We start from the raw sequence: 15,247 nt of genomic DNA, 5'->3' as shown, positions 1-15,247 counted from the left end.
GGAAATAGCGTGTGTTTAGCGGCTTATCACTGACAAATGGATTTTTCCGCGTACATACACGTGGCTGGACGTGGTTAGCCATGCTTAGGCAGTGCTTCAGCAGTGGAACAGCCGCCAACGGCCATACCCCCTACAAAGCACGACCAAACCAAAATTGGCCGAAAAATTACCACTTACGACGGTGTCCACCAGATTTTCATAACTTTTTGTACGTGATTTAGACGTGGAGTGCTGTGTGACTGGGGCTTTATCATCATTGCTTTCATCCAGTTTTGATTCATCTTTCATTCTATCATTCTACCTGGTGCTTTTCTATTTTTCAATCTAGTATATTTTTCTTTTTGCTTTCCTCTTTTCTTTTCGCTTTCCTCTTTTCTTTTCAAACATGTATCCATCTCTCCCTTGCTTTCCTTTATAATGTTTCTCTTCTTTCTTTCCTTCCATTATACAAATGATGCACAGGATAGAGTGCGTTAGTGTAGGCATATAGTGCACTCGAGGGTAATTACAATTGTGAAACATGCACGAGGCGAAGCCGAGTGCATGTTGCACTACATTGTAAATACCCGAGAGTGAGCTATGCCTCCACTAACGCCACGAAATAATCCTGTACATCATTTGTTTTATAAAATGGGTCGAAAATTCGAAAACTAACAGCATTTTTCAGCGTTTTTCACGTACCTGTGTGGGTCAAGACGTCCGAAGATGTTCGTCCCAAACATTTACGCACGTCGCACTCGGAAATCCCGCACATACAGTATAAGTATAATGGGTTGGGTTTCCGGACACTTAAGTTCCCGCATGAAAACTTACTTATTTTACATAGAATATGCACCCTTTACCTCAAAGACTTGATATAGACTCCTCATATAGGCCTACTAGACAACATACTCTGAAAACGGCGTGAGAATTAACCTGCTAAATCGTTGGATTTGCCCTTCAAAGTGACTCCATGTACGCGTCCGGTCCCACAACGCTTGGTCTACTGTACTGTACAAAGTGTACGTATAGTAGAGTATACGTACGCCACACATGTTATGCACAAGGGAAGAAAGGCCGGCCGGCCGGCAGCCCGAACTAGAAGTTGTTTACAGGATTGACAGCGCGTATGCATGCAATTCAAAGGAGCCGCCGCGCGCACAGACAATCGGCAATAGGATTTAACGCGCAGTGCAATGGGACTGAGTAACCAAAGCACATGTGACTAATTTCAGCGCTTCCTATTGGCTACATTCTTGAACCCATTTTATAATATCTTTTAATGAACTCTCTATTTTGTAAACTTTTTGTTTCATTTTTTTCCAGGTTTATTTTGTATCTTTTCTTTCATTTCCTTTTCCCCCTTTTCCTAGCCTTATTACCTCTGCCAAGGGGGAGGTTATGTTTTTGTTACCGTTGGTTTGTTTGTTAGTTCGTTCGTTAGTTTGTCCATGTGCAAAATAACTCAAAAAGTAGTTAACGGATTGGGATGAAACTTGCAGGAAAGGCTGAGAATGACACGAGTAGCAGACGATTAACTTTTGGTAGTAATCCAAGAATTTTTGGGAAATTTATGAAGGATTTTGATATTTTGGCAGGTAGGGTCAATGAACTTCGGAGTTCAGGCTGCGCGTACTTGAGGTTTGCATGCGTGCACTAAAGTGCGTACTCTAGTTTCTACTAGGGCGAGGCGCGCCGCGCAGCTGATGGTTTATGACGTAACAATGGCTTCTATATTGGCAAATCTGGCGACTCTCAGCACACAATAAGTACGTATGGGTGGAAATCACTATAACTCTATGGAAGAACATAACAAGATCAGTGGGACGGTGGAAATGAGCTGCATACTTGGCGGAGGTCTGAGCTCTCAGAGTGCTTTTCTAGTTTTTAAAGGCTTTATATTCTTTCACCCTTGTCTTATAACCACATTGCATACCAAGGTACACACACTTTTTTATGCCTCCGCCATGAAGTGGTGCCGCAGACATGTTTTCGGGTTGTCCGTCCGTCCTTCCGTCTGTCCGTAATGAATTTTGTGGACAGCGTAACTAAAAATTCTTTTGAGGTATCCTAATGAAACGTAGCATGTATCTGTATTAGGGGGTGAAGTTGTGCCTATCAACTTTTAAGTGCACATGCTCAAGGTCAAAGGTCAAATGCTTAAAATTTCACTATTTCCCCCATATCTATGCCATGCCTGAAGATATTTTCTTGAAACTTATTGTATAGATGTATTACCCAATTAAGATTCTCTGGTGAAAGTTTGGGGTCATGAGGTCAAAGGTCCAAAGGTCAAGTAAAAATGTTGAAATTTCACTTTTTTTCTCCTTATCTTTGAAATTGTTCAAGGTATTTTCATGAAACATAGTATATATGCATGTACTGACTGGCAGTGATTATCTAGGGAATTTGGGGTTCATGGGGTCAACGGTCAGGGGTCAAAGATCAAGGGCAACACTTCAAAATCTTACTATTTCCGTCATACATGTATAATTATGCAATGCCAGCAGGATTATGTTTGTTTGTTTTTTAAACTTGGTGTATGCATTTATTACCCAATAGAGATTCTCTGGAAAGTTTTTTTTTTTTTTTTTTTGCCGAAAAGGTCAAAGGTCAAAAGGTCAAAGATCAGGTGAAAGTGCTGAACTTACTTCTTCCTCCATATCTTGGAAGTGGCTCAAGTTATCTTGAAACTTAGTACATATTTATGCATGTTCTGCCTGACAGTGATTCTCTTATGAATTTTAGGGTCAAAGGCCAGATGAAAATGGTAACAATTTACTTTTCAATACAGAAATTGCACTTTTTTTCCATACCTCGAAAATTACTAAATGCAGGCGTAAACTTATGAAAGGGTCAAAGTCAAGTTAAAGTCCTTAAATCCCCAAATACATGCTCTCCTATTCATCCAATTAAACCTAGGTCAAGGAAGGTGAACATTCAACCAGCGTCCTCGCCAGAAAATGAAGTACGCGTGGTGGAAAAGTGCCGTCAGGTTGTTTGAAATATTTACGCTCAAACTGAACACGTGGTCGGGTCATCAGGGGGGGGGGGACGAAACGGCACTTACACACCGACATACGCGTGCGCGAGAAGCATGCAAAAAAAAAAAAAAAGAGAGAGAGAAAGGGACAAAATTGGTGCGACATCGCGCTGTCGACGCTGCGTATAATGTTACAGCTTCGTAGCTAAAAAATGTTACTAAAAGTGTCAAAAATCATCCCTCCGTATGTAACAGATCATATGCAGGGCTCGACATTAACGGTGGCGCGGGGACACCAAAATTTCAGAAATGAAGATTTGGTGGCCCATAAAAGTCGGATGTTTGCCTTTACTTTTGGAAATGAACAGCGGTAACAATCGGCTCCATACGACGCTAAAATAACTGTCGGATGTTTGCTTTCAAATTTCGAAATGAATAACAGCAACATTTAGTTGCGTTCAATGGTAAAATTATTGTTTGATGTTTGTTTAGACGTTCAGAAATGAATAACAATTGTATTCAGCTCCGTACGATGACAAAATAAATGCCGGATGTTTGTATATACGTTCAAAAGTAAATAACAATAAAATTTAGCTCCGGAAGATGCTAAAATAAATGTGGAATGATCCCTTTGACATTGGGAAATGAAAAACAATATTATTCACCTCCGTACGATGATAAAATAAATGTCTGATGTTTGATTCTATGTTTGAAAGTAAATAACAATAACTTTCAGCTCCGGAAGATGCTAGAATAAACGTCAGATGATTGCTTTTACGTTCGGATGTGAATAGCAGTAATATTCTGCTCCATATGATGCTAAAATAATTGTCGGATGTTTGCTTTTAAATTTTGAAATGAATAACTATAACATTTAGTTGCGTTTGATGGTAAAATTAATGTTTGATGTTTGCTTTGATGTTCGGAAATGATTGCAATTGTATTCAACTCCATACGATGACAAAATAAATGCTCGATGTTTGTTTTTAAGTTCGAAAGTAAATAACAATAGAATTTAACTCTGGAAGATGCTAAAATAAATGTCGAATGATCCCTTTGACATTGCGAAATGAATAACAACACTATTCAACTCCGTATGATGATAAAATAAATGTCTGATGTTTGCTTTTATGTTCGAATGTAAATAACAATAACTTTCAGCTCCGGAAGATGCTAAAATAAATGTCAGATGATTTCTTTTATGTTCGGAAGTGAATAGCAGTAATATTCTGCTCCATAGGATGCTAGAATAACTGTCGGATGTTTGCTTTTAAATTTCGAAATGAATAACAGTAACATTCATCTGCGTTTGATGATAAAGTAAATATCCGATATCTGCCTTGTCGTTCAAAAATGAAAAACAGTATAACATTCGGCTCCATACGATGCTAAAAATTGTCAGATGAGTCATTTCACTTTCAGAAGTGGACAGCAGTAACATTCGGCTCCGTGCGATAGTGCCATAAATGTCGGATGTTTGCTTTTAAATATGGAAATGAATAACGGTAATATTCTGCTCTGTACGATGCTGAAATAAAAAATAACAGATTTTTGCTTTTACATTTGCAAATGATTAACGGTATCAATCGGCTCAGTTAGATGCTAAAATAAATAGCGGATGTTTGCTTTCACGTTCGGAACTGAATAAGGATAACGTTCAGCTCCGTATAAGATGCTAAAATGAATGTCGGTTGTTTGCTTTTACATTTGAAAATGATTAACGGTATAACATTCGGTTCCGTAAGGTGCTAAAATACTTGTAAATGTTGAATGATTGTTTTTACAATCAGAAATGAATAACGGTAACTTTCGGCTCTTTACAATGCTAAAACAAATGTCGGATGTTTACTAATGTCTGCAAATCCTCCCACTTTCTCATTTCAAACGTAAGTTTTGACAACCTAGATAGGCATTAACTTTTATGATAATCTACAAGCCTATGTTACATTTGAAAATGATTAACGGTATAACATTCGGTTCCGTAAGGTGCTAAAATACTTGTAGATGTTGAATGATTGTTTTTACAATCAGAAATGAATAACGGTAACTTTCGGCTCTTTACAATGCTAAAACAAATGTCGGATGTTTACTAATGTCTGCAAATCCTCCCACTTTCTCATTTCAAACGTAAGTTTTGACAACCTAAATAGGCATTAACTTTTATGATAATCTACAAGCCTATGTTATGCTAAATCTTAGAACTCAGAATAACGGTAAGATGATTGAATTTTCTATTCATTTATTTTAGACATGGGTACCTGTATCACTTCAGTAATACTTTATATTTATTTTTCTAACGGACCGGTATCGCACTACAACGCTGCGTTTAGCTTAGCTCCGCGTCGCTAAAAATGTGATTTATAGTCTGTGAAATCATCTTTTCTTTTATGACAATAGTGGATATCACTTAATAAAGTATATTGGTTTGCATCACTTTTTTACACTTTCTTTTGCGTTTCTTTGCAGGATTGCGCTGACTTGAAGAAAAAAAGAAAAAGGACGAAAATATTGGTGCAACTATAACGAAGCGTCAACCCGCCATAAAAGCTGCGTTTACGTTAACTTTGCGTTGCTGAAAATGTGACTAAAAGTCTTCGTAATTTTCTTTCCTTTAATGCAATATTTTCGATACTCGTCATGTAATATAGTGCAAGTTTGCATCGCTTCCATCCATTATTTTTGTGCGTTTCTTTCTCTATATCAAGTCTCACACGATTAAGAAGAAAAAAATGAGCAAAGGAAGAAGTTTTAAAAAAGAAAAGAAAAAGAAGTAAATATTGATGCAACTATAACAAAACGGCATCGCGGTATCAAAGCTGCTTTTATACCTAAACTTTGCGGTGCTGAAAATGTGACTTCCAGCGTCCGAAATTATGTTTTTCATTTTTCATCATGTAACTAAAGTGAAGGTTTGCATCTTTGCACTATTTCCTTTCGTCTCACTTTTTTTTTTTGTTCTCTTCTTAAAAACGAAGATGAAGAAGGAGAAAAAAATTAGTGCAACTATCGTAACGAAGCAGCATCCATACTCTATCAACGCTGCATTTAGTTTAACTAAACGTCTCTGTGAAGTGACTCGAGTGTCCGATATTTTCTTTCATTACATGATTGTTGATATTTATCACGTAACTAAAACATATATTTCAATCGCATTTATACAATTTCTTTCGCGTTTTTTTTTGTCAAGAGTCGCGCAATTTAAAAGAAAAGATAACAGCAAGAAAAGATTAAAAGAAGAAATTACTATAGTAGAACGAACTGAGCACCGAGTCAGCGACCTCGCACTAAATGTGACTTTAAAGATATCTCCAAATTTATCTAGTCTTTTATGACAATATTGTGGATACTTATCACTGAATAAAGTGAGGGTTTGCATTGCTCTCATACTTTCTTTTGCGTTTCTTTTTTTTTTATTTCAAGGATTACACTGATTTGAAGAAAAACAGAAAAAGAAGAAAATATCGGTGCAACAAGATAACAGAAGCCCAGCATCCCGCTATATGAAAGCTACGTTTTAGCTTCCTTGCGTCGCTGAGAATGTGACTTATCTAGAGTTCATTTTATTTTATTATTCAAGAATCGCGAAATTTAACAGAAAAGAAAAAGCAAGAAAATTATTAGAAAGAAGAAAGTATGAGTGGAACGAACTGATCGTAGAGTCAGTGACATCACACTATACGCTTTATGTCACTAAGATGTGGCATTAGAGTCCGAATTATCATTTCGATTATAATCGTTAGTACTTATGAAGTATAACAAAGTGTAGGTTTGCATCACATTTTATCCCTTCGTCTATTTTTTCCTTTTTATCATAGTACTGTATACTCCAAAGATCACGCAATTTAGGAGAACATGGAAAGAAATGGAAGATGAGAAAAAAAAAAATAGTGCAACTATAACGAAGCGGTATCTGCAACTATCAACGCTGCATAATAACCTATCATTATGCGTTGCTGTGAAGTAGAAATTCATCAATGGTCTGGTGCATATTTTGGGTGGAACATTCGGAAAATATTTAATGAAATAAGTAAGAAGACACGTCGGTGCAAAAATAAAGGAAGTCTTTATTACTGTTGCGTGATTTTTTTTTTTTTTTTGGTGGTATGTTTACGTGTCGATGTGCACTGCAGTTGAAAGGCTTTTGAACTTTATTTCCCGTCTATCGTCATCGTGGAAACTCAATATAGATGATCTAGATCTAGGCCTAAGGAGATCTGATACACCGTTGTAGAACAAAATACTTGGTTATTATGACAAACTATTTTCTCAGGTCCCAATTAATTAATTTCCATTGTGTTGCATCACTTATTGACTACTAATAAAAAGAACAAATTGTCTTCTTCACAAGGATCTCGTCGTACCGAGTTTCACTGTATTTATTTTTGGGTGGTGTTCGGTGCTGCGAACTTCGGTTTACTGCTTTATTTTCGTCGTTTTTCATACCTCTCATTTGGTAGGATTTCTTTGATTAATATTATTGTCTTTATTCGTTCTCTTTATATTCCATAAGTATCTAAAAGTAATTCAAACTTTTCACATTTTCATAACGGCGATTTCATCGCTTCGCTGCAGTATTTTCGAAGGAAGTTTGATGGCAGCCACTTCGGTGTGCTGTGTGTTAATTTTGTAGTTATTGTGGTGTCGGGGAGGTTGTTGGGATTTCGTAATTTGTTCGCTAGCCTAAGGTGTTTAAAATCTTGAAGTGATGATGGTTGTTGTGTTTCTCAATGTTATAGATAGGAAATAATGATTCTGAGTGATGGTGATTATAATTAGGGCCTACCGATGCTGGTGTAAAAGACAGCTTGCTGCGAATGCTGAGCATACGTGTATAGTAGTCCTTCGTCTTATTTCATGTCTCCCTCTTTTACTCTATTTCCCCTCCCATGAATGATGAAAATAAAAAAATCATATACATGTCTACCTCACAACAAAAAGAACCACGTGCTAGCAACCTTCGTAAAGTTTAATCTAATCGTTGATTGCCAGCAAAGAATAAGAGGAAATACGACAATAGATAGCAGCGAAAAGATTTTATGCAGTCTCTTCGGATCGAAGACACTTGACATCCGCCCCCCCCCCCCCCCCTTGCGGAAATGTTCACAAAACCAGGTGCCAGACGCAAGTGCCAGACGAAAGAATGCGCGCACTAGAATTCTACCCTGGAAATATCGATCGAAGAACTAGCTAGTGAGTAGAATTAAAGGAATCATTACAAGGATCATGATTCTATTAATATAGTCTTTCTTTTGGCCCATAGAAACATCGAACAGTCGATCATAGTCCGGGATAATAGTGTATACTTGATTATTTTAGATGTTCCTGAACTATTGAAAGGGATTGATTAACCACTCGATTTATGGAATCACACAAAGACAATAATTATGAAAGGACATGTCTTGTTTGCAGACACAAATTCACTACAAGTATCACTGTGATAGTACAATGCAGCCACTACCCGGTTAGACAGTAAACTCACGACAATTTCAAGCTCATTAAAACTGCGTATTATGTTTCAAAGTTTGAAAGAACTTCACCTGTGAACTGTGACGGTCCACTATATACGAAGATGATTTGGCTATCAACATTCGTTCGTTTCTTGTTTTGTTATGTCTTGTCTGTGTGTTTGTTTGGTTTTTGTTTGGTTTTGTTTTTGCTTGTACAAGACATGACAATTTCTTCGTACCAAATGTAAACTGTTACCGCAATCAAGCCATTAAGCGCAGCTGCGGCGCATTTCATCCATTGAACTTGCAGTAGCCTCAAACAAGGCAAGAGCACATGGCACATGTTTCGCACATCCACACACAGCGTGGCATTTAGCAATCATCGTTATGGCAGACTGTCTGATTTCAATCATGGGAAAAGAAACTGGAATACTTGAGAAAATGATGATGTTTAAAATCAAATAAAATGAAAAAGCCTGTAAAAACGTATGGCTATGTCACGGCTCCACACTAACTTTTATTTTGGTGGCCCGATCGGGCCACCAAAATCATTGATTTTTATTTTTTGGTGGCCCGAAAGTAACATGCCGTCAAACCCCCGTTTGAGGCGAGACCCCATCACCAAACGAAGCTGATGGGGTGCTAACGATTCCTCGTTTGAGAAGTAGGAGTAGATGTATTTGCCCACTGCAAAATAACTTTCTACTCAGGCGTGGCGAACCTGGAGGCCAAGCCAGGGTTTAATGACTGCAACAGCTGTCATATTACGTAAGAGCATGATAAGGACATCTGCCTGTGGCAGACCATTCAAAGTGCACTCAATTTTCTCTACTCTTTCTCAAGTTTTAGATTTTATATTCTATTGAGAAATTCTATTGTCATCCGTTTTGAATTTTGAACGAAAAAATTTGACCCATAAATAACGAAAATACAGGAATAAGAAGGAGAGCATTGTAGAAGTTTGTAGACACACACACGCACCATGGAGCTACATAGCCCATGCCAAAACCAAAACAATCTCCTCCTCTCGCGGGTGCCCCCCCGGTGAAAACTCCTTTTCTACTGGACTTGAATCTCACTCAGATACAAAAATTCAAGGCTGTTGGATATTTAGAGTGAATTTGTGCATGTTTGGAAATCATTTGACCAACAGGTGCGAAAGTACACTAGCGCCGTTACTTTTTGTTTTGTTTTACTTGAATGACATGATTGCCATTAACTACATACAGTGTCAGTATGTATATGAGCTGTATATGAGCTCTCAAATTTGAAATTCATTTGTTGAGAATGCTAAGAGCATTAAGATGCCATATAAAGCCATAGTGTTCAAGGCACATTGACGGCCTTATCATTCTCACCCGATGAATTGCCGGTATACTTTTTAGAATGGCTCATTATATCTTGTTTCTTTCAGAAATTCACTACAAAATCAGATGTATGGAGCTTTGGAATCCTGCTGTGGGAACTCTTTTCATTTGGCAGAGTGCCTTATCCCAGAGTAGTAAGTAACCACTCCCTTGTAATTCTGATGTTACATACATGTGTATGATTCAGTCAGTAACCAAGTACAGTTGAACCTCTTATCCGGCCTCCCTTTATCCGGATCTCTCTATTAAACGGACGCAATCTCGCCGTGATTTTTTTTTTTTTAATATATAATTACGGGAGGAAAGGGGGATTCCCAACTCCTTGAGAACTCCTACACAAACACACCTGAATTACATATTACTTCCAAGATAATCCAACATGATTAACATACATTACATCAAATTTCCTTCCAAATTGCTTACCTTCAGACATTTTAACATCCCCAAACATCCCCAAATCATCGCAAGAACATGGACAGATTATGCGCTCGAGTCCTCTCATATCGCATTGCCACATATAGGTCCATACACAGCCGTCGATATGACTAGATAGACATGCATTGTTTCGAGTCATTGGCTGAGCAACGAATGATATTGAACACTCAAAAATTGTTCACACACAGTACACACACAAAGAGAGAGAGAGGGAGACCATCTAACAATGGCGACCTACAGTCGACTTTGCCGAGCCGTGATGATCAAATTTTGAAGCGTAGTTTCGTCGACTCGTACTGTTTATTTTCAAGATCTACGTGATACATTTCTTAATAATTATTTAGGTAAATCATCCCAAGAATTTATAAAAGAAAATGATTTCATTCTTGCAAACACGAACCTCTATTTTGGGGTTTGTTACTGAGTGTAACAATGAAAAGGTTGCAGTATACACATTACTACATGTGGTACTACAATGGGCTACATCAGTACATGTGTATGTATATGTACATGTATAAAGCATTGAGTCTCTCGTATCCGGCCAAATCCCTTATCCGGATGAGCCCCGGTCCCGACTTGTCCGGATACGAGAGGTTCAACTGTATTTCAGAAGATGAGCTTGTTTGCTCTGCTATATTTTATGGTATTTTAAGACAACCTGACACCAGTAACCTCAGTAACTAAGTATTTTAGTCAAGGTATATATTAAATTATTTGTAGCTAGCAAGGGAGGTAGACAGACATATAGATTGATAGATTGGAAATAGAAAGATAGATCAAATACTCCTATAAAAATCAGGTAATCACTTTGTGAGGTGCTATCACATGATTCTTTTGTGTTGTAAGGTTAAGATAGAGCTTCAGGTTTCCAACTTTCTTGTGAGATAATGAGAAACCTTTTATGAAATATTAAAGAGCATATCCAAAAACAAGGAGGTCCAAATAAAATGTGGGACCCACCTTATATTGGGACCTCTTTGCTTTACTTTATTTTTGGATTCCTCAGCCATTTCAAAACTGTCTTTTTTTTTCAAATAAACTTTGAATTCCTATGAATAGCTTGTCACCCTTCAAGGAGCTAACATGTTATTCGTTTGGTGGAATCTCTCTAAAATATTGCAGCCCGCTGATGATGTCATGGCTTTCCTCTATGATGGAAACACAATGGCCACCCCTGGTGAAAACTGCAAGGATGTTCATAGGTTGATGCAACTGTGCTGGAACCTCAACGCAGAGAAAAGGCCAAAGTTTGTAGAGCTGGAAGACAAACTCAAGTCACTCTATGCTATAGTAAACAGTGACTCATGATTGACGGAGTGTTCTGTGTCATAGGGATTTCTAATTTTCTTTTTCCATTTCATTATGTCATTTTGTCTTGCTTTTGTAAAAAATATATTCTTCACCATCTACCATAAACTCACTACTCTTTTCTCATGTATGTTGCTTTCATCGCTTTTCTGTCTCTCTCCATGCTTGTTTGCCATGTTTCTTGGTTTGTTATTTAGTTATGGGAGATAGGTCAAGAAACCGCAATCCTGTTGTATATAATTTTGGTGATTTAAACAATTGATACAAGAATTTTGACATGCATTGTATCACATAATGCCTTATGCATCTAGAATGTTTAAATGACAACTTCACCTTCACATACATGTGGATTGAGTGAATGCAGCAATATCAGTAGAACACATCCGTGAAAGTTTGAGGAAAATCGGACTAACCATTTGAAGTTATGAATCTCTGTTTCTGCGCAGTCACAATATAAGGAAAATATTAGAATTTCACCAATTTTCATTTTTTGAAAAAATTACATTTTCCTTCAACTCATCACTGATGTAAGTTTAAAGGGTAATATGATTCCCCCTTGTGAAAGAGGCAAGTCAAGCACTCTTTTATCATGAGAGAAAAGTGAAAATATGTTGAATTTTTTAATATTTTCTTTATATTTTATGCATGTTAGCATCACAAGCTGTAGCTCATCCAGCGATGGCAGCACTGAAACTTCAAAAATTAATTGCTTTTAGAGGAATTGTTCAATTTCCTTCAAACTTTCAATGATGTGTTCTACTGATATTGCTGCATTCTCTCAATCCACATGTGTATTAAGATGAACTTATTTAATGACAAACACAGCAACCTCGTGTATACCAAAATGAAAGTCTTCTGTTTTTCTGTTCTTTGTTTGGAGTGTGTAATACGGTCTTTAAGCATTATTCATAGGTATTGAGAACTGTCTGTGTTTGTACAAGCAAGCATCAACATTCAAGATCTAGCATTACTTGCAAAGCCTTTATTGATACCCCCATCACACTAGAGGCGGAATGAGCTGGAATGCCATTGGAATGAAAATCCTTCCTGCATTCCTGCCTATTCGAAGTGCATTCTAAAAATTCTGACGATATTCTGAGTGCGTTCCAAACATTCGGGCCCATTCTTGTGACCGCATTCGAAATGAGTTTGCACTGCATTCGAGGCACCTTCCGACCATCAGACTTCAGGCAACAATCGAACCATGCTCTTGTGGCAATTGAAGTGCTTTCTAAAAATTCTGACTGCATTCTAACAGCATTCTGAATATTCCTACAGCGTTCAAACTACATTCAAGCAGCATTTGAGAGCTAATTCATTTGGAATGTGCATGAATAATTTGAGAAAGAGTACGAAGTGCATTCCAAGTATTCGAACAGTGTTCCTATCAAGCTGTTAGAATTTGAATTTTTCTCCCGAATGTGGCGCGAATTTATATGTACATGATTGGCAACTCGAGATTGAGATATCAAAATGCTTAAGTCTTGACTCTCGTTGTAAGATGTGCCTGATGAATATGTGTGGCCCATTTCCCCTTGAACATCTGGAAAATAGCAAGTTATAAAAGAATATTGAACTGACTTGAATTCATCAATCTTTTCTTGTTCACTGCCAAGCTGAAAGATACTCTTAACAGAAAGTTTACATAAAATCATTTTGATTTCAATTATATTCAGATAAGAGTCTATAGAAACTGGGCAACTATCGAGAGGATAAATTGCCACTTGGTCTAACCCTACTTTGTCAAATGCCCAAGTTTTGGTGTGATCCCACATGGTCTAATCCTATTTCATCTACAGCCAGTTCATCTTTGGACAGTAACCATTTGGTCTAATTGCCATTTCATCTTATTACCACTTAGGCTATGCCCATTTTGTCTAATATCCAACTGGTCTATTACCACTTAGTGTATCTACTGAATCATTCAATCACCTGTTTGTCTCATGTATTATTCCCCTTGTATTCATTTTGTCTACTGGTAATTACCATTTTGTCAGATACAGTGTACATGTTTGGACTCCATTCATTTTGGCTTCTGTGTACATGTTAGGCAGTTTATCACTAATACCCCTTTCCCGCTGAAGGAAATCTTCCCCGGGGGCACCCGGGGGCACCCGGGGGCACCTGGGTAACCCCGCAGTGTGAAAGGAAACTTGGTTGAAACCTAGGGGAAGCCTAGGTGAAACAAATTTTGGCCAATTTTTACCCTAGAAGCGTCCTGGGTAAACACCGATAGTTCAACGGGAAACCACCGGTGGTTCACCGAGGAACGCCCAGCGTGAAAGGTCGTCTCGGTGAAACACCAGGGGAAATATGCAGATTATGTAAAAGGTCATGTTTTGTTTCTGGTCATGCACACGTTTTTCGCTAGCTAGCGCGCTCCCAAATTATACCCATGTAAACATACACACGACTACAGAAGTATGTCGTTCGTGTGACGTTCACAGCCGCGACGGCATTGTGGTATTGCAGTGTATTGTATTGTTTAATTGTACGCATGCTGTATACAAATAAACTGAGCTGTTGAGTTGCTGTGTCTTCTTCTTCCTCTTCCAGTCTGGTACAGTCTCATTCGTCTTCGTACTCGACTATACTGTTGCGATTGCAACATCACTCGGTTTCTGAACAGTCCGAGTTGATTCAGAAGCATCAGTGACACAATGATAGCAAATTCCATTCTATTTTTTGTACACAATAATGTGCTGCAAATACCGCGAATTTCAACACTGTGAGCGATAAAATGAAGGCCCTCCAAAAATGCGAATTACGATCGATAGAGGTAGTAGAGAAGTTACGAGTACGAACCACTACGCACTGAAGTATACCAGACCACGTTCAAATTAGCCCGCGAAATATCGCGCCATTATTACACACTTCCGCTGGGATCGGCCGCGGTGCGAGCAGAAAACACATCGAGGGGAAAGTTGCAAACAAAATTCACCGAGAGCATTGTCGTAGGTGTGAAACGACGGCACTGAAAATTTCACCGGGAGGTTCCCCAGTGAATTCACCGGGGAATCCAACGGTGGTTCACCGAGAGGGGCAGCGGGAAAGGGGTATTAGTCTAATCACCATTTTGGCAAAGTTTCATTTCATCACAAGTTGGGCTACTTCAGTTAGTCTGCTGGCCAGTTGGTCTAATGGCCTTTCTAATACTGGTAGTCAGGACCAGCAATTTTCTTTGTTATATAGAAATTTCGTTATAACTGAACAAATAAACATGCTGCTCCCACACTGTGGAACACTATTCCATGTTTTGTAAGGAAACTTTCACAGTTGTAAAGTTCAAAACTGTTCTCAAGACATTTCTGTTTAGCAAGCCAACATGATGCACGCAGTTTACTTTCCGTACATGATTGTTCGTCAAGTTTATGCCAATGTGCTGTGCAATGCACGCATACATGTATGCTACAACTGTACTTCACTTGAAGCTATTGCAGATGTAGTGGTAAAGACTTGATTGACTGCATTGAGGTGGTGCTATCGGTATAAAATTCAATTAAACTGCTAATACTGCCTTTCATTCATACTTTTTTTTTTGTGGGGGGGGGGGGGGGGTTCATGATGTAAATCATGTCTGCCTGGAAGTAGTCATGCACCTTGGTCGGCCACCAAAATGTGATGAAATTATGAAAATGATATCATGACATTCCCTTCTGTACCTCTTGTGTACATTGTCTATGGGGTGAATTAGCCGTGTCATTCATGCTGATGAGCTAATTTTTTCC

The 15,247-nt window shown here is 38.2% G+C and overlaps 1 protein-coding gene across 3 annotated transcripts in view; it reads left to right on the top strand.

The window, feature by feature from the left end:
• Positions 1 to 15,044, top strand: part of LOC139710464 (tyrosine-protein kinase CSK-like) — a 151,750-nt gene extending 136,706 nt beyond the window's left edge. For all 3 annotated transcript variants that reach the window (XM_071622378.1, XM_071622377.1, XM_071622379.1), the window contains 2 exons: positions 9,824 to 9,910; positions 11,334 to 15,044. In XM_071622378.1, coding sequence (XP_071478479.1) covers positions 9,824 to 9,910; positions 11,334 to 11,519 — 273 coding nt within the window. In that variant the 3' untranslated portion in view covers positions 11,520 to 15,044. The remainder of the gene's footprint in view (positions 1 to 9,823; positions 9,911 to 11,333) is intronic.
• The last annotated feature ends 203 nt before the right edge of the window (positions 15,045 to 15,247 follow it).

The sequence above is a fragment of the Diadema antillarum genome, unplaced genomic scaffold (assembly GCF_040938485.1).
Source record: "Diadema antillarum isolate AM-2024a unplaced genomic scaffold, OU_Dant_1.0 seq00001535_RagTag, whole genome shotgun sequence".
NCBI classification, from domain to species: domain Eukaryota; kingdom Metazoa; phylum Echinodermata; class Echinoidea; order Diadematoida; family Diadematidae; genus Diadema; species Diadema antillarum.
The sequence above is the reverse complement of the archived record's forward strand: the minus strand, read 5'-3'. Positions and strand labels throughout refer to the sequence as shown.